At 46.3% G+C, this 25,268-nt stretch overlaps 1 protein-coding gene across 1 annotated transcript in view; it reads left to right on the forward strand.

Moving 5' to 3' along the window:
* The window catches only part of LOC105490861 (translocation associated membrane protein 2), an 80,538-nt gene that overhangs the window by 17,231 nt on the left and 38,039 nt on the right, over positions 1-25,268 (forward strand). The window contains exon 2 of the mRNA XM_011756831.2: positions 24,087-24,150. Within this exon, the coding sequence (XP_011755133.1) occupies positions 24,087-24,150 (64 nt within the window). The remainder of the gene's footprint in view (positions 1-24,086; positions 24,151-25,268) is intronic.

A 25,268-nucleotide genomic window follows, 5' to 3' on the forward strand; every position in this document is an offset into this window, starting at 1 on the left:
CTTCATGAAGAATGGGACTTGACTTAGGCCTTAGAGGATGGGTAGCATTTATAGAGCACTTCACAGTTTATAGAATCAAAGATAACAAGCATGTCTTCTGTATTGACTACCGGCTTTGTGCACAGTCTTGTAAAAAGCACTCTACCTGTATTCTGTCATTCAGCCCCCACGGTCAGCCTGTGTGACAGATACTGTGGTGCCTCCTCTTTTACACATGAGTGAACTGAGGTTTACACAGACTAAGGACTCTCATTGCTCATCAATGCCAGAGCCACAATTCAAGCTCCGTGTGTCCGACTTCACAGCCTGAGTCCTTTACTCTATTTTAAGGAGAAGGAGATGGAGGCCGAGAGAATTCAAGTCACTTGCCCAAGATGATACAGCTAGTAAATTGGTGAGCCAGGATCTGAACTCAGGATATTCCAAGTAGTCCGTCGCGTGTGTTCCACTGATCTTTCCTGATGTCGAGTCCAAACTGCTGAAACCCCTGGGGATGACAGTGGGGGCTGGGGGTTCTGGGCCACAGAAGTATGCCCCCTTTCTTGGAGATTCACAGAGCATATAAACTTACTAAAGTAGTATCCACCATTTCTCAAGTCTGTGACCATGTCTTTCCAAGTAGTGTATAGTTACATTCCAGAGATCCCACTTTGTGAAATGGCATCTTCATGTCCTTTAAGGAAGGCACAGGTTCGTGAAAAGCTTTCCATTTCTCTCTCTCTCTCTTAATAAATAAGAGTGCCAGCTCCAAAAAAGGCTAAAAGGGTGTGAGGAAAAATATTCGTTGGAATTACTAGAGTGTGATTTCTTGGATGGGTTTGGGGCCACATCTCTAGCCACTGACACGTTTTCCTGACTCTTCCTTCTTTGGGACACATGAAAAAGCCTAATGGGGGATTGTATTTGCCATCGCTCTGTGACTTTTTGTTGCAGCAAGTCATGATTCACCATTAACAGGGTGTATGGGAGGTTACCTAATTAACCCTCCCATACTTCCTAAACTCAAATTACTCAACCTGCACTCTACAGTGAGTATTAGAAGGATCCAAGTGCCATTACCTTTTGTTTGCTGTAATAGTGTCACTATTGTGTTTTCTTAAAAATTATGTAAAATACACGTAACATTAAATCTGCCATCTTAACCATTTTTAAGTGTGCCGTTAAGTAGTGTTAAGTGTATCCACATTGTGCAACCAATCTCCAGAACTCTTCAGTTCATTCCACATTTATTGAGCAGCTGCTCTGAGATTTTCAAGATACGCTCTCTGCTCTGTCTAATGGGGACGATAGAAAGGAAAACTGGTGGTTATAGTTCAGGATGGCCAGAGTGGTGAGGCGCTCATTACGGGACTGGACTTGGGGGGCTTTTGGGCCTCAGAATGGGACCATGCTCCCACCTGGTGCTCCCAGGCTCCTCCTTTTCTGGCATCCAGTTTGGCTACTTGCTGATTGCAAGTAGTTTCTCACCCTATCAATCCCTGGAGAAATTGCTTTGCTCCCCAGAGCCCTGGGGAGGCCAAGTCTGCAGGTTTGCTTGTGCGAGAGCTGTGCTCTATAGCTGAGCCCACGTGGCCTGAGGTGGGGGTAGGGCAGGAGAAGGGCGCTGCTGCCAAAACCAGAACTTACCAAACCCCAAATCAACAGTTTGCCCAAATATAGTATCCTAGACTTCCCAGTCATCATATTTAAGCTAAATATACTGTCCTTCAGCTTGCAAGCTCAGCTTCCTCCAGGAACGACTTCTGTGATTATTCCTAAGTGCCTTTTCTTCATTTCGTGTCTAAAAAATGACCATGGTGACGTGGCCGAAGTCACAGATTAGGGGGATGTGTAAAACTAAACAGATTGCAGAGAACTGGCTCCAGGTCATATTTGATTTTGTTCATTTCCATGGAGACCTCTTGAAAGTGAAAGATAGGGCATTCTTATATAGTATATAGAGCTCCTTTTAGAAAAGATTTATTATGATGATTAACTTGCACGCTCTCCTTCCCTGGAAAAATAGGCTGCAGATTTGAGGCTCAGTTGCCTTATCAGGACATGCACCCTGATTCTCCATTTCTCATTGCCACATCACACAGGGCTTCTAAATAACGGTGGTATGTATGCATGACGAGTGCAGGCTTTGATTTAGATTGTCTGATTCTTTACCGGCTCCTGTACTTAACTAGATAACATGATGAAGTTACTTAACTGTGGCCATTTCCTTATCAGTAAAAGGGGATTGAAAATTCTTTTTTTTTTTTTTTTTTTTTGAGACGGAGTCTCACTCTGTCACCCAAGCTGGAGTGCAGTGGCCGGATCTCAGCTCACTGCAAGCTCCACCTCCCGGGTTCACGCCATTCTCCTGCCTCAGCCTCCCGAGTAGCTGGGACTACAGGCGTCCACCACCTCGCCCGGCTAGTTTTTTGTATTTTTTTAGTAGAGACGGGGTTTCACCATGTTAGCCAGGATGGTCTCGATCTCCTGACCTTGTGATCCGCCCGTCTCGGCCTCCCAAAGTGCTGGGATTACAGGCTTGAGCCACCGCGCCCGGCCCGAAAATTCTTGTACCTACTTCAGTGAGTTTTTGAAAGGACCAAGTAAGTGAATAATGCATGCACGGCATCCTTATAGAACTTGATATGCAGTAAGGACTCAATATTATTTGTTCAGAGTACCTGAATATTAATTAATTCCATGAGTATTGCCTCTATCATTAAGCAGCCATTTTCTGTGCCTCTGATTTTCATATTATAGGTTGTGTACAGTCTGTACATCCTGGTGCATCCATTCCTCTCCAGACATATCTTTTTTTTTTTTTTTTTGAGACAGAGTTTCACTTTGTCGCCCAGGCTAGAGTGCAACGGTGCGATCTTGGCTCACTGCAACCTCCACCTCCTAGGCTCATGCGATTCTCCTGCCTCAGCCTCCTAAGTAGTTGGGATTACAGGTGCCCGCCACCACACTGGCTAACTTTTGTATTTTTAGTAGAGACAGGGTTTCGCCATGTTGGCCAGGATGGTCTCGAACTCCTGACCTCAGGTGATGATCTGCCCACCTCAGCCTCCCAAAATAGTTTTTTTGTTTTTGTTTTTGTTTTTTTTGAGATGGAGTCTCACTCTGTCATCCAGGCTGAACTGCAGTGGGACGATACTGGCTCACTGCAACCTCCGCCTCCTGGGTTCAAGCATTTCCCCTGTCTTGGCCTCCCGAGTAGCTGGGACTACAGGCATGCATCATCACACCCAGCTAATTTTTGTATTTTTAGTAGAGATGGGGTTTTGCTGTGTTGGCCAGGCTGGTCTCAAACTCCTGACCTCAAGCAATCTGCCTGTCTTAGCCTCCCAAAGAGCTGGGATTACAGGCATGAGCCACTACGCCTGGCCTATACCTTTTACACTCAAACATTGCTGCCTGGGCCACGAAGACTGTTAAGAAATGTACAGATTGGGCCAGGTGCAGTGGCTCACGCATATAATCTCAACACTTTGTGCGGGCAAGGCGGGTGGATCACTTGAGGTCAGGGGTTCAAGACCAGGCTGGTCAACATGGTAAAACCCATCTCTATTAAAAATACAAAAAATTAGCTGGGTATGGTGGCGCACGCCTGCAGTCCAGCTACTGGGGAGGCTGAGACAGGAGAATCACTTGAACCCAGGAGGTGGAAGTTTCCGTGAGCCGAGATCGTGCCACTGCACTCCAGCCTGAGCAAGAGAGCGAGACTTTGTCTCAAAAACAAAAACAAAACAAAACAAAACCAAAAAAGTACAGATTGAGTGGGTTTGCTGAGGGCTTCTTGGTGACTTCTGAGCCCCACTTCTCCCTGCATGCCTGAGCCCCCAGCCCCCGGCTTTGCGCATGAATGCCCTCCCCCAAGAGCCACAAGCTCCAGAATTACCCCTCACCTTGTTCCTTCTCAAAGATCATATGGCTTCAGCACTGCTTACTGCTGTCTCCCTCTCCCACGGGGAAGAAAACTATGAGATTAAATTGAATGGAGATCAGCTGCTTGAAATATTTTATACTGAGTTGTGACCTAACCATCGTAACATGTTTAAAAATAATGGAGATTTTGCATTTACATGTTGTTTTTGTTGAAGGACTTTCTTTTCTGTGTAAATACCACTTTTATAAGCAGATTTCCTATAGCTTTTCCACTTTACAAAATTGACTTAATTTTTACTCTGTTTTTATGCCTGGACACTATGATTTTTTATGGTTGTAATAAAAATGCACAGGCTGAATTCCGATTTTTTTTTCCCACTCAATAGTATATCCAAATATTTTGAGATGTTAGCATTTTTTAAAGATGAGGTTGTCCTAAATGCCTACCAGTAAGGGATTGGCTAGATCAGTTTAAAATGGTGACATAAATCTGTATGCAGTATCATAGAATGATGTCCAAAACATATGGTTGTGGTTTTTTTAAAAGCAGCTTACAGAATACCATATTGGTGCGAGCCTTTTTCTGTAAACGTTTGGATGTGTTTTATTTTTATAGAAAGATATCTATAAGGATGATCGTCAAAATAGCACCAGTGTTTTTCTCTGTCGTAGGATTTCAAGTAATTTTACTTTTTTTCTCCATGTTTATATCTGTCTATTCATATATATATATTTGTTTCAATGAAATGCGTATTATTTTGATGATCAGAAAAAGGCAATGTTGAAGTGGTTTTATTTGGGGAATGGAAAGATGGAAAGTTTGGATTAGTGACAAGCCCACTGCTGGGGGAGAGTTGGGGGGTTGGGGGCAGAAGCCAGGGCACAGGTGGAGGGTGGGAGTGGAAGTGGGAGAGTGAAGAGGGCAGGAGGAGGGGGCTTGAAAGCAGGGCAGCCAAGGGGTGCTGGAAAGAGAAGCCCACACCCTCGATCTTACAGATACCATTCCCATCGAATATAAATCAAAGCATTACTTTTCAAAAGCCTTTTGAACAGTGGCTCAGAAGGTGAAAGTGAGGGTATTAGACCAGTCAGAGAAGGATACAAAAACATCAGGAAAAACTCAAGTCAGGATTGACTAGAAGTTGGCCAAGCGCAATGGCTCACACCTGTTACCTCAGCACTTTGGGAGGCTGAGACAGTAGGATCCCTTGAGGCCAGGAGTTTGGGACCAGCCTCGGCATGGTGGCGTGTATCTCAGCTACTGAAGAGGCTGAGGTAGAAGGATCATTTGAAGCTGGGAGGTTGAGGCTGCGGTGAGAGCCGTGGTTGCACCACTGCACTCCAGCCTGGCCCACAGAGCGAGACCCTCTTAAAAAAAAAAAAAAAAAAGATTGACTCTAAAAATGGAAATGTAACTTCTTCTTGACATTGACTGCATAAGCCATGGATGAAATGGCCTGTGGTGAAATGGTTGTTGAAATGGTGAAAATTTGAAAACTTTTAAACCCCAACACAGTAGCCCATTGCTGCCCCATTGAGAGTCTGTGGAAATAAGTTACCCAGCCAGCTTTTGGGTGAGATCTGTTCACTTTGGTTTTCTTTTTTTTTCTCTTTTTTTTTTTGAGATGGAGTCTCACTCTGTTGCCCAGGCTGGAGTGCAGTGGCGTGATCTCTGCAACCTCTGCCTCCTGGTTTCAAGCGATTCTCCTGCCTCAGCCACCCGAGTAGCTGGTATTACAGACACACGCCACCATGCCAGGCTAATTTTGTATTTTTAGTAGAGACAGAGTTTCACCACGTTGGCCAGGCTGGTTTTGAACTCCTGACCTCAGGTGATCCAACTGCCTCGGCCTCCCAAAGTGCTGGGATTAGAGGCGGGAGCCACTGCGCCTGGCCCACTTTGGTTTTCAAAACCAAAGTGTGATGTCTTGCCTCCGCATCCCTTCCCAGGGGTGCAGTAAGCAAACAGGCGGTGGGGGCAGGGCTGGGTGGTAACGTTGAGGAGCTTCTGTGAAGTTCTAGTAACTTGATTGCCTGGGAGAGCCTCTTGCTCAGGGCTGGTAGGCTGGGGTGGATGGTGTGCTGGGGCGGATGGTGTGTTCAGGGCTGGCAGGTTAGGGTGTATTCCTGCTGTCCCATGGAAGATGGAACTGTTGCTGCTGGTGGCCTTATCAGCACGTATTTAAACTTGATATATGCAAAGGGTAGGGGCAGGAGAACCCAGAAAATTATAAATTACAAAGCAATGATAAAAAAGAAGAGGAAGAATGACTAATTGTTATTTATTGACTACCTGTGATGTGCTAGGCCTTGTGCTAGATTTGACCTTCTAATCCCACTAGTCCCCTCCACAGTCCTCTTTATGGATTCTATCTCTGTCTACACCAAGCAACTGAACAGCTCCGTTTCAGAGTTAGTGAGGGCAGAATTGGGATTTTGACACAGGTCTTTCTGAATCCAAAATCTGGACTCTTAACTACTGTGCTTTAACAGGCAGCGAGTGCTTCAGGTGTGAGGAGGAAGCAGCCAAGATGGTAGAATGGGGAGGAGGAAGGAGGAGGTGAGGCTGGAGCAGGCTCTCAAAGGAAAGCCAAGGCAGATGAACAAATGGAAGGCAGATTTGGGTTGCTGGAGTGCAGGCAAGAAAGGACATTCAGAGAATCAAAGAAAGCAGCCACTAAGTATTCTGCTACACAAGTGTTCCTGGGCCAGATTGCCTTGGGAAATGTTAGGCTGTTTCTTGACTGTTTCTTGACTGTTTCTTTACTGCAGGACTTGTCAGTGCCTTCATATAGTATTAATGAGTTATGTATTTCTCTACCAAATACATTTGTTGATCTTGGAGAGTATTTAATGGAATAATATCCTTAATATATCCTTTAGGACATCCAAGGCTATCATATTAGTTTGAAAAGTTGTGATAATCAAATGTGGAGAGGGAGGGAGGTTTAGGAACGCCAGATTAAAGAGGTTAACATTATCCTTTAAGCAGCAGCAGGCATGGAGGGGCTGTGGTGTGTGTGTGCATGTTTGTGTATATATGCCTGGCTGTTCTAGCTATGGATAGTGGGAGGGGAGGAAGGGGGTTTGAGTCTTGAGGCTGAGAATCCAGTTAGAAGTCTCTCCTACAGGCTAGTGACAAAGAGAATATGAAGCTCTTAGCAGCATCGGGAGTAGAAATGATGGATTTAATAAAATAGTGAAGGAAAAAGCCAACAAGGGGCTATAAGGAAAGGTGGGGAGTCTTGGACTGCAGCCTGGGACATAGGCAAGTATAGAGCTTTCTCCTGGGCACCAGGTTTGGCATGCTGAATGGGAGTTAATGACGCACTATCTAGGTAAAGATGCAGCCTCGCACCTCCCATCCTGGGGAGAAAGATTCCAGCAGGAAAAGTAGATCTGAGTGTCACTGGAATAGAGGTGGCTGCTATAGCAGAGATTTCCAAGAAAGCAAGAAGAGCTGAGGCTTGCACCATGGGCCTGGAGGTGAAGCCGTGTCCCAGAAGCATGGGGAAGAATCCATGGATGCAAAGGTGGATGGGAGCAGCTGGAGGCAGCCCGTCGGGTTTGTGGCTGAGCTGCCAGGGAACAAAACAGGTCTCTTGCCTCCTCACTGCACTTTTCTCCCCTCTGCTTCCTCTTAGTAATATATGTACAGCCATTTGAGCTTTACCTATTTGCATGGGCTGTAGTAGAGCTGCAGGTAGCCTTCCTAGCAGGTGTGGCCACCGAATACCCAACAGGTTTCAGTCTGTTCTTGTCCCCCTTGCCTCCGCAGGGTAGTGAAAGGGCTGGGGAGACTGTTGCTCTTGTCTCAGGGCTGTGCTCTCTGCATCCGTGCTCCCTGGGCTTTGCATGGGGGAGCCGGGAGCCTGTCTCTCTTTAAGGCTGGAAGCCAGGATAGCTGCTTGGTACTGCTGGCTATCTGTGCCCTCTCCTCTTGCCTGGACTCAGTCTGGGGCAGAATGTGGCCCAGGGCCTGCTTGTCAGCACGTGGCTAGGGTTTCCGTGTTAACGTTCCCAAATTGGGATCTCAGAAGATCAAGTGTCCGTGTTGTCTGATCATGCTGAGCCTTCTCGAGCGGCCAGCTGCAAACCTTTCAAAGGGCTGTGTGTAATTGGCTTGGGAGATGCTGCGGGGGACTGAGAAGGGGACAAAGAAGTTAGTTTTTAAAAGGAAAAAAATAAATGAACATAACAGTCTTGGGCCAATTGGGTGGGACATGGTGCTTGGGCACATTGAAACCCCTTCCTTTTCCCTTCCTATTTTTCTACTTCCAGAGGCCCCTTTGGCTAGCGCCGTACTGACCCCTGCAGACCCCCTCTGTGTAAATACAGCCTCTGTCTCCCACCCCCTTCTTCATTATGCATTCCTTTAATCTGACCCATCTCCAGGTTGCCAGCTGGCAGAGACTCAGCAGATTCCAAACCCCAGCTGGTGCCAGAGTGTTTACACGGGCCAGGGAAGCTTGGCAGACAACCTGCCCCCAAGCTACTCAGCTGTAGGAAAAGGTAGAAAGACTCCTGGAGATAAGTGGCCCGTTTGTTTGCAGACTTTCCCTCCTCCCTCATTCACCCTCCCCTGCATGCCCACCCTCACTCCAGTTGCTGCTCTATCCTGAAAACGTTAGAAAGAATCCCTTTGTGAAAGGGAGGTAAATGGCTAGGGACCAGCAGCGTAATCCCTTCATCCAAGCGACCCTGTGTGGCACTCTGAGCACATAAAGGTAAAGATCCTTTGCCTTCCGGACTGAAACAGATCAGATATTAATTAGGAGACAGTATTGGTTAGTATAGAGTCAGTCTCCATTCATAACGGATATGGTTTTCCAAAATAACAAAAAAAGCTATGTGATCAAGTGTTCATGAAGCCAGGACTCATACTCGTCACTGCAGCCTGAGGCCAGTGGTGTCCTCAAGATCCTGTATTCAACTCCTCCTGCCTCAGTAAAGGCCCCCTTGAAAAACTCAGGCAGGAAAGTGGTCGTTCACCGCGGTGGTTTATCTTGATCTGAGTTTGTGAGAAGCCAGTCCCAGGGTGTCTTGCCTAAAGAAAACCATTTCTGATGCTGGTTATCAACAGTGTTGGTCCTTTGGAAATTAGATGGCCCATAAAGAGTGGCAATTTGTGTGCCTCCCATGCGTTTCATGAGGGATAGTACCAGGATGTGTGTGGAGGGTAATTTTGCTGGTTTAAAGTGTCCTATTTGGCTGGGCATAGTGGCACACTCCTGTAATCCCAGCACTTTGGGAGGCCAAGGCAAGTGGATCTCTTGAGGCCAGGAGTTCAAGACCAGCCTGGCCAACATGATGAAACCCCATCTCTGCTAAAAGTACAAAAATTAGCCGGGTGTGGTGGTGCACACCTGTAATCCTAGCTACTCGGTAGGCCGAGGCAGGAGAATCACATGAGCCCAGGAAGTGGAGGCTGCAGTGAGCTGAGATCTTGCCACTGCACTCCGGTCTGGATGATGGGAGTGAAACTGTTTCAAAAAATAAAATAAAATAAAATGAAAATAGTGTCCCATTGCCAGCGGTTACATTGATGAGGTTAATTATTATCATATGGTGTTAGTATTAAGTCTTTTATTTGAGGAGCATATCTACATCAGTCAGGGTCCCAACAGGAAACAGGTGGGGTAATTGAGGAGCGGTTATGTAGGCACTATTAACAAGGGCGTGGACTGGCTCAGGGGAAACAGATAAGGAACAGTAAAGCATTCCAAGGCTTGCGAACGTGGGGAGATATCCCTAAGCTTGAAGGGGCTGAGGATAGCATGGATCTAGAGCTAAGAGGGAAGAGAGAGAGAGGAAATACCACTGAGAGCTGTGGTTGAAGGGGAGGGGCTGGTGCTTTGGTGGAGGCTTGCAGTCACTGCCAGAACTGTCCGGCAGGAAAGGAGCCAGGTGATGAATACCCCTTTCATGCTGTCTCCTGTTCTGCAGATTCCACCGGAAGCCCACTGAAGTACTCCTCAAAGGTGAAGCTGTCTGTTCTGGGACACAGGGTAGGATGGAGCACTGTGCAGTCCAGTAGAACTTACAGATGCTCTTCTGCCTTCTGTTTGAATCCTACCTCTTATATGACAACAGGCAATCAAAGGGTGGCAAAGCTAAATCGATGTCCCTGAAATACTACCATCTCTGAGAACAGGACTTTTGGACAGACGTTTCCTGATTGCAATAAGCCAAATAGTGCAACACATCTAACTTTAAGCTACTTTTGCCCTGATTTCTGGGGAGAGTTAGAATCACCCTTGCTTCTTAAAGTGGTTGCACATTAAATGCTTCCACTTCCATCTTTTGGCTGGTTCAGATAATATTCAAGCACCACTTAAACCCATTTCCTTCTCTTGCCCCAGTGCTTTGCACACTAGCCCTCAGGGACCAGGAGGAGTTTCTGGTGCAGCATAAATGGGATTCTAATCACTGTGTCTAATTGCCACTAGTCTTTGAATATCTGTATCCAACAGGAAATGGCTTTCTTGACAGTTTCACATGCAGGAGCTTGGACTCACATATCTGTTAGGTAACTGATAAAATTTAATTGTTTAATTATGAAATATGAGATGGTTTTTTAGAGTTTTGTGGCTGAAAAGAGTTTCAAATGTTATGTTACAATGCTGCCTCCTTTATACTTTGAGAGAGACAATCATTTCTTTATCTTGGTTTGAATCATTGTGGGAAGCAAAGCTTTGAAATGTGCACCATGCTGGAATAGATGATATCCCCATTGATGAACTCAGGAGACAGCTGATTTTGGGCAGCTTTTGGAAGGAAGGAAGGAAGGGAGGGAGGAAGGAAAGAAGGGAGGAAGGGAAGGAGGGAAGGAGAGAAGGAAGGGGAGGAAAGCTTTAAGGGGTCTGAGGGCCAGATACCCGTTCTTCCATTTTAGACTGGTTCATTTGGAACAAATGGGCACAGCTGAGATCTGAAGTTGGACCACACAGTGGACAGCCCCTGTAAAGCTGTCATGACGATCCTAAGCTAAACGATTGTATCTCTAGGCCTTCTCCAGGCCTTTCTCAGTGCCATTATGATTCTGTTCTAACCCTCACCTGCCCCCTTTTATCCACTTTCTGTACATCTTTCTGGCTCAGCTCAGCCCCTTCCAGAAATCTTCTCAGAGGAGGTCCAGAAATCTCCAACCCAGGGCACTAACAGATGTTTTTTGGGTCTCTCCTTTGTGCCAAGAACACTGGGGGTATGGAGATAAATAAAGACATGGTCTCTGCCCTGGAGGAAGCAAAGGAGCTTCCACTTGCCCTTTGCATAACGCTGTTCTGATCTGTGACATGTCTTGTCTTAAAATGAACCCTTTGTGCACCAAGGTCTCATTTTGATCATTAGATCTTAGGCACGTTGTTCAGGTAGCATGGTGATTAACAGTGCAGATGTCACGGTCAGATGGATCTGGGGTTCTAGTCCTGCTTCTGGGGCTTATTAACTGTGTGCCTTGGGGCATGTTGCTTAAGCTTTTTGGGCCTCACTTTTCTGCACATTAGGGCCGCTGGGAGCATTAAGTGAGATCATTTCTGTAAGTGTTCAGAGCAGTTCCTGGCAGGTGAAAGAAGTTCAGTGAATAGTAGTAATGTAGCAGTTCCTTATAGAGTTGGAGGTTAGATGAGGTAATCCTGTTTGGCGTTTAGCACAATGCCTGGCATTTCATAAGATCTCACACGTTAGATGTCATTGTCGCTCCTTGCAGGGTTGCTGAGGATTATTTGAGGTAATTGTGCAAAGTGCCTTTACCTTGCCTGGCTTGCAGTAAATATTCAAAGAAGAGTGGTTGGTTTTATTGTCTTTGTGATAACGAAGTTGGACTAGACGTATAGCCTGACTCTGGATTCTGGCCCTGAGCCTTTGAGAGAAGGAAGTGGATGTTGTAATTTTTTTCATCTCCAGTAGCATTTTGCCTTGCCTAGAGCATGTGCTCAATATTTTGTGACTGAAGAATTGATTTTTAAAAATTTTTATATTTTGTTGTGTAGGGACAGTGCTAAACAAAGACATATTACTAGGGTGTGAAATTGTCTTACCAGCCAGCTTTGTGCACATGAAGAAACACACCATACTTGTAATGCTTTCCGTGACATACCTGTTTAGAAAACCCGGTGTGGCCATTGTCAGATCCGGAATTGCCCCATGGTTGTGGGCAGCTGTCACTGTGGCTGTAGAACATGAACGTGGATCCTGGCCCATGGCCAGGTGCTTATCTACATGTCTATGGGTTCTGATTCTGAACTCTGTCTGTCCAGCCGATGCAGTAAAGGCTGACAGGCTGAGAGGAGACCGGAGGCCTCCCGTGGCCCTCCACCCCTTTGGCACCCTGACAATTCTCCCCCTGGGAACGTGCAGAACAGTCATCCCTTGTAAATCCGTCCAGGTGGCCCTGCCTGTCCCTCTAGAGAAATGAATGAAAGTAAAGTCACAGCTGCTGAGAGTGGCAGTGTAGCATCGGTTCAAAAGAATTGATTAAATAGCAGAAAATTTCCCAGCCCCTTTGCGAATATAGTGGAGGGAGGATGTTAATTTTGTTTTTACCTCTCTCCCCTCCAGCTCCTCTGAAAGTACATTAATTTATGGGGTGTTTATTGAGCATCTTCTCCATAGCTGGTGTGTGTATCATGACAAGGTGTCTAAACTGCACAAGCAGCAGGGGTCTTGGGGAACTGAGAAAGGGTGTGGTCTTAACAAAAGCTGCCCAGGCCCAGTGCTCCTTCTTGGGCATCCCTCTCTGCAGTCCTGGATCTGTTTCCGAAGAAACACCCATTGGATTGGTGTAATTCCCAGGAGATCATCCTCTCTATGCCCCCATGTTTTTCTGCACGTCCAACCATATTTCTCTCCATGGTCTTTCTCATCACCACACGTGGTCCAAGCTTCTCCCGCGGCTCCCTGACTGTCCACTCCTCTCTAGCTCCCAATCTGTTTGCTTTCCTTCCGAGTTGAGCTGCTAGACTGAGCAGTCCACACTTCTGTCTCCACACTCCCACTCCATGCTCACCCATGCACACCAGCTCTGCCCCTCCTTTCCTCCAACTTTGGCAGCATTTACCAGTGACCTCTGGTTTACAAATCTGATGGACACTTCACAGATTCATTCCATAAATATTTATTAAGTCCCCACTATGTGCCAAGTGCTGTTGTAGGCACTTGGGACCCATCAGAAAACAAAACAAAAACCTGCTCACGTGCTGCTCACATTTCAGTCCTGAGTTGACTGGTCCTCCCTGGGGCATCTGCAGGTGTGCAGCTGACTCCTTGCAATGGTGTCCTCCCTGGGCTGCTGGGCTCCTTCTGGGTTTCCTCTGGCCCCTCTGACTGTGCCTTCTCAGTGCCCTTTTCCCCTCTCACCCCCCCAGCCATCTACAACATCCTGTGAATGTCTGTCATCACCCCTAGCACATTTTATTTAAATTGGACATTTGTGTGTCTGTTTCCTGAATAAGACCTGAGCACCACACTTGGCCATTCTCTCACCTTAATTAATTGTGCCATCAGGCCTTTTGAAAATTGCCTAGCACTACCCCAGGTCTGTTGCCGCTGCCTAAGTCCAGGCCTGGATGTTCTCTTTTTGCAGTAATCTAAGTCTCTGTGCTGCCCGGCTCACCTGCCATCTCCAGCCCTTTCTCTCCACTGTGAGCAGAATGAGATTGGCGCAATGGAAATCGTACTGGGTTGCCCCCTGCTTAAAAACCATCTGTGGCTACCTCTCACATGTAGGATGAAGTTCAATGTTTATACCTGCCGTAAAGGGTCCTTCATAGGACCTGCCTCCTGCCAACCTTCCAGCCTCACTACCGTCCATATGCAGGCCCCTCATTTTCCCTGGGAGTCACATTTCTCCCTTCTCTCTGCTTTAGTGCATGCGGTTCCTTCAGCCTGTAGCACCCTTCCTGCCTCTTGTTTGCCTCTTTAGCCCTTCAGAGTGCAGATCAGGTAGACCGTTGCTGGTGAAGTTTTCCCTGGATTGGGGCAGCCTCAGTTCTCACAGTCAGGATCCTCTCCATCCTGAACCACCTGTGCCGCCTGTACCTGCCCTGTGAGAGTGATGATTCTGTTGTGTTGTAAATGACTTACTTGCGTACTGATTTATCTGACTGAGCTGCACATTTGAGCGGTGGTGCCATTCCTACCAGGGATGGCGGTGCCTGCTGTGGGGTTGGAGCAAAATTCCTGAGTGTCGGAGTGGAGGGGTCAAAATGTGAAAAGCAAGATAGGGCCACCTTGGAGTCGGAATGCCAGCATAGGTCCTGATTCTCTCCTGAGCAATAGGGAGCCATGGAGGACTATGGAACAGGGCCTGTGGAATTTTAAGATCCGTTGTCTTTTCCAGGGCTTGGTCAGAGGGAGATGGCAGAAACAGCACGTGGGGGTGGTTCTTCCAGCTGCTCTTGGCATGGCCATGGCCTTGGTTCCTGCTTGGGGTGTGTGTGCAGTCGGTGGGGGTGGGGACCATAGCAGTGACTAGAAGAATGAAGGAAGAGAACCATGCTCCCCATTCTTCCCCTACTCCTGCAAGGCCTTGGCAGGAGAGCTGCTTTCCTCTTTCCTTCTCTTTGTGTGTGTCTGTGTCTGCCCCCTTCTTATGCTCTTACTCTGTGACTTTCTTACAGAGAGATTATCTGTGCTTCTTGGCAAAAACTTAAGGTCATTCGTGTCCCAGGCAGTTCCTGTCCCTTCTTGTAGCCCCCTGAAAGAGACTTGCTGAATGGGCCAGGGGTGGGGGACACCTGGCCTCCTGGACCTTGCTCCAAGGCCTGCATTCAGCACCAAGTGTGGCTTTGCACATTGAGTCATGGCCGAGGGTGTCTGATGCCCGCTGTCAACCTCTGAGACCCAGCTGTGAGTTCAGATGGGGGTCCAGACTCTCCGTCTGATTTTTGGTTTTCTTCCTGGGCCACCTTTGCCCTGCATGAAGTCACTGTCAGATTCCTGGGATGCTAGAGCTTGGAATAGAGACTAGCCTAGCAGGACTGAGAAAAAATCCCCAAGTCTTTTTATATTTTAGTTAAAACCCACTTTCAAGTTAGTCTAATAAGATTTTATACGTACATAACTGTGTATGTGAGAGAGAAACCTTGGGATATGATATTTAAATATTGACATTTGGCCAGGCTTTGTTTATTTGGCTTAGGGGTATGTGGAGACTGGGTTGTGGCAAAGTATGGGGAGCGTTTACCTGAGGCCTTGCCTTTGGTGTTAGATTTGTATTTCCTGTTCATCTGTAGCACATTTTCCTGGGAACTCTTGCCTTTTATGTTGTTATTTTCCTTCTCCACTTTGAAGATGGTTCTGAATATCCCCTTGTGAATATTATTTGCTGACAAACAGAGATGTTTGAGTGCTAGATGTTTTTCATTAATGTTCTTGGCCTTGGTTTAAGATGCTGGAATCAAATCATCATTATGAAGTTCTGCTTATCAGGTTCCCTCATGTAGGTGGTCCTTGGCCGGTCTTTGTAGACTCAAGCAAGATGGACTCAAACGCCAGTGCCGAGTGTGTTTTGATGCATTTCCCACAGGAGGGGGATGCACTGTTGTAACAGAGAGTGGTAGGAAACCAAGGTGATTCAGAACTGAGACACACAGAGCAGAGGTCCCCAGCCTGACCTTGACTTCTAAAGGTACTGGAATGGTACCATGGCCAACTCCGTGGGATCTCTCATTTAAGCCCTTTTACCAACACACTCCTCCATGGAGTAGGGGTAGTACGGAAACTAGGACAGCAGAGATCACACGTCTAACATTTTAAAAACTCGTATTTTCACCTTCCGGCCTCAGTTCGCTTAGTTTAATGATAGGCGGAGGTTGACACCCAGGGTCAAGGCCTGTCTTTATGTGCCCCTACACAAATACCCAGAGGAATTTGAAGGCTTCCTGTGAGAATTGGCCGGCAGCCCTGCTGATGGGTCTGGTTTATGGCCCCTGGAGATGGCTTCACCCTGCCGCATCGCTGTGTGAACTCACGGTTCATTTTCTTAGCAGGCTCTAATCCACGTGCCTAGCTCTTCAGTCAAAATGTGGGGGTCAGCATGCTGATGTTTTGAGCAGGAAACTTTCCAGATGGTGGAGAATAATTTAAAATGGTTGCAGCAGATCACTGTCTGCCAACTCTTGCTTTCCCTAAGAGCAAACAAGCAAATGAAGGCAAATATACCTGGGTCCTGCCTGGTCCAGCTACCCTGAGTCTGTGGAGACCTTGAATAATCCTTTAATTTCCCTGAATACCAGGAAATGCCAGAAGTTCCTTGGGTTTGATTCTCCCTGGTACCCACTCTTGTTACTTGCTGAAGATCAGTGACAGACAGGATGTTGCAGACACATCTATACTGATGAGAATGACCCTCCTCTCTTTTTGCTTTCTGTCTTATGGAGCAAAAACATCTTTAGAAACTGTAGCTGAAATGACACTGAAATGACACTGTGCTACACCGATGAGGGGTTTCTTGTCTGCGGCCAAGTCTAAAATATTACCTAATCTCAACTCTCAAAAACCCACTCGCAACCTAAAATTTTGCACTCCATAATCCTTTCTTTTTTATGTTATTATTTTTAATGTATCAATGATACTGCCTCAGAACAGGGGTGGCTTTTGGCCAAAAGTAAAAATATTTTGTTCTGACCAATGTGCGTTTTACTCATATCCAGACACAACCAGTAATGTGAACTCTGCCCCATGATGCAGGAGAAATAAATATTAAGAACGTCACTATTCTGAAAAATTATTTTGCCTGAGCGTTTAAAAATTTTTATGTAGTTTTTAGCTTCCATAAGGAATGGTTTATGAGTATGCTTTGCTATCCAGATAAGGGGAAAAGCTACTTGGTGGGGGCAGGTGGGTGTGAGTGAGAGTGAAGTATATAATCAAGTGATAAGTATTAGAAATACCAACTCAGTGCTCTTTTTAGGGGAGGATGAGAATATATATATTAAGGCTCTCAGAGAAGTAATACATTTACTTCAGGCAAATTCCTATATTTTATATAAGACTATCTATAAGGTAAGTATGCCAAGTTCAAGCTATACCAGCATAAATTGCTTAAATATACAGTCTTCTTAAAGTTATAATTAACTTGTGGATATAAAGGCAGTGGAGAAGGGCTTTCCCTAGGCCACCCTCTGTTTTTCAGTACCCGATTAACTTCCCAAATTGGGGATGTATGTTATAGCAAGTTCAAGCTTTATTCTCTTTTTTGAAAAGTCCAACTCCAAAGATTTTAAAAACCCTTTACTGTGACTCTTTCTGCATTCCTCTGTATCCCAATATAAAGTTTAGACTTTCAAATCGATGACTGTAACAAACCAAGTAACATAATTTTATTGTGGCTATTCAAATTACGAGTATTTTTTCATGAATACACTATGTCACTTTTAATCTAAAACTGCTATCGAAACTGTTAATAGTGAGTCTATTCAACATTGTGATCACAGGCTTGTAGAGAATCTGTTGTGTGCGTGTTTGTTTAGCTTTGCCTGATTTTCCTATCAAGGCAGTTTTTCAGGTGAAAAACCAGAATCTCTAGGCGTTGCTAAAAGCCACACAGAAAGGTACTGTCAGAACTCTGCCCCCTGCGATTCAGGCGCTTAGCCGTGGCAGCCAGCCTCTGGCCCTTCAAAACGGAGATTTTCAGAAAGCGCAAGTGAAAAGCGTCTTTGTTTCAGCTGTATCTGCGTTTTATCGAGCAGTGGAGGGGCTGCAAACCCACGTCCGTCGCACCCGGACCGCATCCCTGGCGCATGCAGGTGATCAGTGGGCTTGGGACGTAAACATGCCAAGAAAAAAAGCTAAAAGACTCTTTTGTTTAAAAAAACAAAACCCAGAAATCTCTTCGCCACCAACTGGGCATAACTTTCCAAGGTTTTCTTGTCTGCCTGAACTTTTCCTGTTCACTTCCTCCACAGAAAGATGCAAAATCAATCTGGGGAAGCTTTAGTGAAGACCCTTTGGATTCCAAAAACAGGCCAAGCTGGGAGAAGAAGGGAAGTTTTAGGTGCCTAATTTCCCAGCCTCTGTAGGACCTGTCACTTGGCCTTGTCCTGTGCTTCTCAGGAATTAAAAATGAGGGTCGTCAGTCGTGGGACACATGTGTCTCTGTGTTTTGTCCTTTAGGTGGGAGGGGTGGTGTCCGTGAGACAGAAGCCATTAAGAGCAGAGCTGCTTCTGTGAAAATAAGGCCTTCTGTCCCCTGTCTGCCCCTGGGGGCTGGTCTGCCCACACAACCCCTTCCAAGTGCCAATGCATGGATGTGTCTGCCAAGAAAAAAAAAAAAAAACAGAATAAACCAAACCAGAGGATTTAATATTTAAAAGAGAAGCCATGAAACTGCTTTCTTCACAGTTCTTCTCTTTCGTCTTTGGTGACCAGCTAACAATTTGCAGTGGAAGGAGAACCTATCTGGGCATCTGGAAGCCTAGGCGTACCCAATGCCCGTGGCTGGCAGGTGGTGGATTAACCTGAGAGGCCTTATTTTCTTGCTCTGTCAGACATAGATGATACCCAGTCCTTATCTTCACAAAGTGAAGAAGCAACAATATATTTTAAACTTCTGGAAAGACCTCTTACAAAGTTTGTCAGTGTAAGGTTGCGTTTTGGGCATTGGAAAGTAAGTAGAATCAGGTAAAGTTTGCCTTTTCGAGCTGAGGGTGAGAAGGACCTTTAAGGACATTCTTTCTGAGCTGCTCCTTTGGCTTTATCTTTCCCGTGCTTATCTGTGAAATGGGGACATGATTAGTGCCTACCTTGTAGGGTCATTGTGGGAATGACATGAGATAGATTTGTGTGAAGACCTTGGACTCATGCATGGCACCGAGTAAGCACTTGATAACATTAACTGTTGTTGTTGTTAACGGATGAGTCAACTGGGGTCTAGAGAGGCGAAATACTCTGCCCAAGGTCACCCAGCTGGCCCACAGCAGACCTGGGACTGGAATCCACATCCACTATGCTTAGCTGGAAGCAGCTATTTCACCAGCATCCTTGGTCTAGTTGCAGCCAAGAGCTCAGGTTTATGTGCCCCTAATACAGCATGGCATGTGGAACAGTTTTGGTTTGTTATGGCTACACAAGCATGCTCAAGGCCTTTGCCTTGGTGTTTGATGCCCTGTTTTAGTTAAAAATATAATGAAACTTTCTTTCTCACTCTCTGTTTCTCTCTGTGTGTATGTGTGTGTGTGATGTGAACCTTCCTACATATTTCAGTGTTCTCCTTTTACATTAGTGTATTAGCACGTTGTCACTTTTAACCTTTTACCCACTGAGCTTGGCATTTAAAATGCTATTAAACTCAATAATGTTTCCTATAAACAGCCTTAGAGGGATGAGAAATAATTGGAATGACATTTTTAATAGGCTCCTGATTCTCAGCCCTGTGTACTACAGGAACTCAGCCGGTGCTTGTGGGGAGGGACTTGTTAGTGGTTCGATCCCTGGTCTGAGGTCGGGAGAGGGTCATGGAGTGAAGATTTGGGGTGTTAAAGGCCCTTTTAAGGCACAGAAGAAGGCTGAAGAAGTAAGTCTGCCCTTGACTAGTGCTGTCTGCTTTTTTAATGGATGGATATGGTCAATCTAGGAGCCGATCACTCCTTCCTCCTTCAGGTGGCTGCGGAAAAGCTTGGAGCCAGATTTCTGGCCACCTTTAGCCAATGAGTAGGACTTCCTGGAATGCATTTTTGTGGATCAGCCTCATTCCTTGCTTCTTTTCTTTACCTAAAATGCATATTTTTTGTGTTCTTTCCTGCTTGCATTTTACATTACCATTCTATTCTATGTGCAGTATTGTGTGCCTCCTAAATTTGTTTTGGGGACAAGTTTTTTAAAAAGTCAAGTTGAATGTTGCCTTTTCTGCTTGTATAGTTGTGAGGTCTCGGGAGGCTACTTTATCTCTCTGTGCCTCAAATTTGGCTTTTTCATCTATAAACCAGAGCAACTGACACCATCTTGCTGAGATATGGTAATGTGGGAGCAAGCATGGCTGTTTACAGAGAAAGTTGCACTTTTTAGAATGGTTTCTGCTGCCACTACCAGGGGTGCTAGGGATGGAAAAATACTGGGATCTAGTATTTTTGTCATGATTATGGTCCTAGATCCTGTTCTCTCAGAATCATGTTCAGAAAACATGGTAAGCATTCATCTGCAGTCACTAAATATTACAGCTGCTTACCTTACGAGTTTGTCAAATAGGAATTTATAGGAAACCTACTATTCACCCAGCTCTGGGACAGACCGAGAGAGAGAGGATATACGTAGAAGAATAATCGTGGACAGATGACAGGATGAGGGTCAGATGGCTGAGCACAGCACCAGCTCTCTCCTGCTTAGTCGCTGTGTTCATTTGAGCATTTGCTGAGTGCCGCTGTGTTCTGGGGCAGTTTGGAGCCATCCATGGATGTGTGCCTCAAACAAGGCAAGTCAGATCATCAAGGCAGGTCAGATCCCCACGCTCCTACATCTTATGTTTCCCCAAGGAAGAGATAGTTTAAAAATAAAGATAAATGCTTTAGAGCTGTATACTTAAAACGGGTGAATTTTTTTTATTGTTGTGTAAATTATACCTGGATATGGCTGTTAAAAAAGAAAAATCTTGGCCCTCATGGTGCCGACGTTCAGGTTTGCCCTGATACTTTTGATCCTTATTTGTGGATTTTGTTTTTGCAAATTCGCTTACTTGCTGAGATTTATTTGTAACCCCCAAATCAGCTTCCTTGGTCATTCACAGACATGTGCAGAGCTTTTGAGTTGCCCAACACTCACATTCCCAGTTGAGGCCAAACAAGGCGACACTCTGCCTCCCGTTCCAGCTCTCATCCTGTAGACAGATGTCTTTTTCGTAGTCTCTTTAGTGCCACATTTTTTTGCATTTTTATGCTGCTTCTTGGTGATTTCACTATTTAAAAATGGCCCCCAACTGTCATGCAGAAGTGCTGTCTAGTGTCCTGAGCGTAGGATGACTGTGATGTGCCTCATGGAGATAGCATATGTGGTTAGATAAGCTTTATTCTGGCATGAGTTATAGCGCTGTTGGCCATGAATTCAATGTTAATGAATCAACAATGTACGTTAAATTAGGTGTCTTTAAACAGAAACACACATAAAACAAGGTTATGAATTGATCTGTTGACAAAAATGGGACCAGAGGCTCGCAGGAACCTAACCCTGTATTTCTCCCAGGAGCAATGTTTCAGTGTTCACTAATTCAGTGTTTGCAGTGACTTGAAAGAACATAACTCGTGTGAATGATGACAGTTAACTGTATATGTTGGGCGAGGGCAAGAATATATGTAGAGCCCACATACCAGATGTCTATCTTCCTTTAAAAAAAATGCAAAAGTTCTCAGACTTGGCAGCGCATCGGAATGCTCTGGGGAGTTTGACAAAATGCCCATGCCCCAAAGAGTTTGGTTCAGTTGGCTGGGGTGTGGCTCAGGCAGAGAGATTTTAGAAACTCCCCCAGGGATTCTAATGCGCAGCTGGAGTTGAACACCAGTGCTCTTCACATTGAGTGATAATGTGTCTTAGAAGTGGACCCTGGCCCGCTGAAGGAGGCTCTCTGGGGGCCAGCAGCACCTCCTCATACCCTCTCAAGATCCAGAGCCCAGGGGAGGGTGTCCGGTTGGCCGGGCTCCTGCCCTGAGGAGAGGGTCTGTCCCCTCCATCCTCCCATCCCCCGTAGTGACGCCACACACATCCTATGCCCACACGCAGCTGGAGGGAGTCTTCCCTCAGGAAACCCTGGTGCTGTTAAGAGAGGAGAATGGATGGCAGACAGCCCAAGCCCCACAGAGGTCCACTCCACCCTGTGCTCCAAAAGACATGTGCCTTTCCTGAATGAAATCAAGTGAGAGAGATGTGCCTAGGCAGGGCGGTGTGTGGTTAATGCCTGCCTGCCTGCTTTTCCCCTGGCTCCTCCTTTCTCTCATTTCTTCCAACTCCTCTGATCTTCCTTCACAGGGATTTCAGGCTGAGAAGATGACGTTTATTTTCAGAGGAGTCTTGTCAGACAATATGGAGTGTTAGGTGGTTGGGCCAGGAATGACCTATATGAGCGGAGTTCAGAGAAGGAGAACCACCATGGCTAGCGTGGTCAGGAGGGGCTCTGGCAGAGCTGGATTCAGGTGGCTTAGTGCCTGGACAGGTCTCACGGAGAAGGCCATTGGTGACAGAGGACAGCCTGGATGATGGCACTGGGAACAGCTCCCGTGACAGAGGGGGAATAAGTACAGCTGAATGAAGCTGACTTGGCTTTTGATTTTTCATCTTAAGCAATGAGCCATTACTGAGCACTTACTGTGTGCATCTGGGCTCCTTATGTGAGAGGGGCTGCGAGGATAAATGGGACAGGACAGCACAGTCGCTGCCTGTGGGACTGTGAGGTGTCTGATGAGAACTACGGAGGAGGTGAGAGGCTGATGAGAACTATGAACAAGCGTAAGGAAACGATAAAAACAGCAGAGCATGACACAGAGTGCATCCGGCAAGCAGAGATCATGCCCTTGAACAGCTGGGAATGGCTTCACATTACAATTGAGGTGGGTCATGAAGGGATGCGTGAGATTCTAATCAGGACAACTGTGTGTGTGGTGGTGGGTATAGGAAAGGTAAGACACAAACTGAGAGGGGCTAAAACTCCCCAAAGGAAGTAGTGACTAGAATGTATTGGCTGAAACCCAGCACATCTGTTCTAAAGAAAATACAGGCAGTCGGACGGGAAGGTAGGTTGAGAACACTGAAAAAGGTCTTGACCAAAGGTATTAAGGTTTTAGGGTGGGGATTAGGAAGACCTGTATATTCGGATAGGGCTTGGTGTTTGCTATCAATCCTTCTCTTAGCTAATCTCATTTGGGTTTTTCCCTGCAAGCTTGATCGGACCTGTCTAAGGCAGCAGCACAAAAACACGAGAAGGCTCGTCCTGCGTCTTTGTGTGCAGAGTAAATGACACCCACTGAATGGGATGGGTCTTGTTGACCAGGGGATGGGGGAGATTTGCTCTTTAAAGGAGTGGGTTGTCTCTAGAAGTAGCTGAGGATAGTGACCTCTCGCTGGCATGACTGGGCAACACAGGGCATCTGTGATGCATCATTCACTCATTTCCATGCTGCCTTTGCCACTGTCCAGTGTGTTTGTCCCCCCACCCCGTCCCTCACATGTGCATCCTTCAAACCTCTGTTAGAGAAGAACCAGCTCCCTTTATTGATGAGGTGTCTCCAGAGGGCACTTGGGAAAGGCGTGGTCCTGGGCCTCCTCCTCACCTGGCCTCACTGCAGGTTTCAGAACACTGTAGATGGTGGTTCTCAGGCCCACCTGCACATCCGAAACCTCTGGGGATCTTTGAACAACGCTAACAGCTGGGCCAGCGCCACACCAGTCTGTAGTACCCAGACCAGCTGAGGTATCACAAACACCCCGGATTTTATGGACAAGCAGACTGAGGCTCGGCGTATAAAATTACTTGCTGGTAGTTACATAGCAAGAAAATGGTAGAGCTGGCATTTAAACCCAGGTAGTCGATTCTTGAGTCCAAGCTTCAAACCCCCAGGTTTTGTCATCTCTCCCCTGCTGGCTAAACTGTCACAGTACTGATTTGGCCATTCATAACTAGGTGGAAACCACAGTTTTTTGTTTCACAGCACAACTAAGATTTTAAAGGCAGTTTTTGAAATAAGCCAGCAATGTGGGATGTTACATCTGGTCCCATGACTCCCAGTAAGGTAGATGTGAAATTAGCAGCTGGAATTCTCTGTTTCTGAAGCTCAGGTGTCAACTTTCAGGGTTGCTCTTCAATGCACAGGCAGCCAAAGTGCTGGGGAAACCTCAGCTAGGCCCTAACCTTCTTGAAGGTTGTGACTTTATTTATTAGTTTCTGTCTTCCACAATGCTGATGCACAGAAGTAAACTGATAAATATCTGAATGAATGAATAAATGGCCAACAGATTTGTACTATTCACTTGTGAGCTCCCATCCTGTCACACACAGCTTGTTTCATCTCATCTGCAGTGAGTATCAGTCTAGATACCATCTGGGTCCCAGCGTACAGGTATTGAGAGGCATGTCATTAAAGAAAAATAGAACAAAAACTAGTGCCAACTCTGCATTAGGCAGAACCGTTTAGTCAAGAGGTTTGAGGGTCTAAGATGTAAAAGGGGCGGTTAGCAGCTTCCACTTGTTTCTTTTGATGTGGCCAGAAGCTAAACTGGAACTCTTTTCCTTTGTTTTACAGGTCACAGCCAAGACTGCCTTTCTATTTATTTTACCTCAGTATAACATTAGCGTGCCTACAGCAGGTAAGAATCACTGGTCTCCATCTTCTCCTGGCCCTGTTAATCCTGAAGAACCTGGAAAGCTTCCTTTTCACCATCCGTGTACAATCTTTTTTTTTTTTTCCCCCATGATGGAGTCTCTGCTCTGTCACCCAGACTGGAGTGCAGTGGCGCAATCTTGGCTCACTGCAACCTCTGCATCCCAGGTTCAAGCAGTTCTCCTGCCTCAGCCTCACAAGTAGCTGGGATTACAGGTGTGTGCCACCACATCCTGCTAATTTTTGTATTCTTAGTAGAGATGGAGTTTCACCATGTTGGCCAGGCTGGTCTCGAACTCCTGACCTCGTGATCCACCCGCCTTGGCCTCCCAAAGTGCAGGGATTAGAGGCGTGAGCCACCACACCTAGCTGTGTATAATCTTTTTAGATATTGAAACCAGCCTCTGGCAGCCTCCACCACTGAGATTGCAGTGGTGCAGCATTAACAGCTAAGAACTTCCCTCTCTTCTGCTCTCTCTTCTTCATCAGAAGAGGACCTGCTGCACCACGTGGTGCTTCATGCAGCTCCTACTCCTTTCTCCAAAGCATCTAACATTGAGTTCTGTTGGAGACAGGACATGAGGCGTCGTGACCATTGATCTGTTCTCCAGAGCATGGCTTTCTTTTAACATTTTCAGTGAGGACAATGGGCAGGATGTTGCGTTTTGACAGTGCATGGAAGCATGGTTGGGGGACAGAGTGCTGCACTCTTGACTGGGTTGGGGTAAGGACTAAACCTCAGGCCCAGCCCCAGGTCTTGTTGCAGGGCTGTTGTTAAGGGCCACTGACTACAGCCGCTGCATCACAAGCTTCCCCCATAGTGGCTGAGCATTTCCAAGCACTTACGGGGAACCCAGCCAGCATCATGCCAGGTACCACAGCGGCCTCACTGGCAGTTCCCAGTACAGTTGAGGGGCTGCAGCTCAAGGAGCAGCAGGGCCAGGCAGGTAAATCGCTGAACTGGACAGGGGAGAGGGTCTATCTAAAGGAGTAGCTGCTGCTCACTTCCAGCCAGTCGTCACATAGGAGTGTAAACCCTGTGTGCCTAAGAACTTCCTTTTCCACCCTCCACAAAAGAATCCAAAGATTCTTTTTAGGTAGAAA

The sequence above is a fragment of the Macaca nemestrina genome, chromosome 5 (assembly GCF_043159975.1).
Source record: "Macaca nemestrina isolate mMacNem1 chromosome 5, mMacNem.hap1, whole genome shotgun sequence".
NCBI lineage: Eukaryota > Metazoa > Chordata > Mammalia > Primates > Cercopithecidae > Macaca > Macaca nemestrina.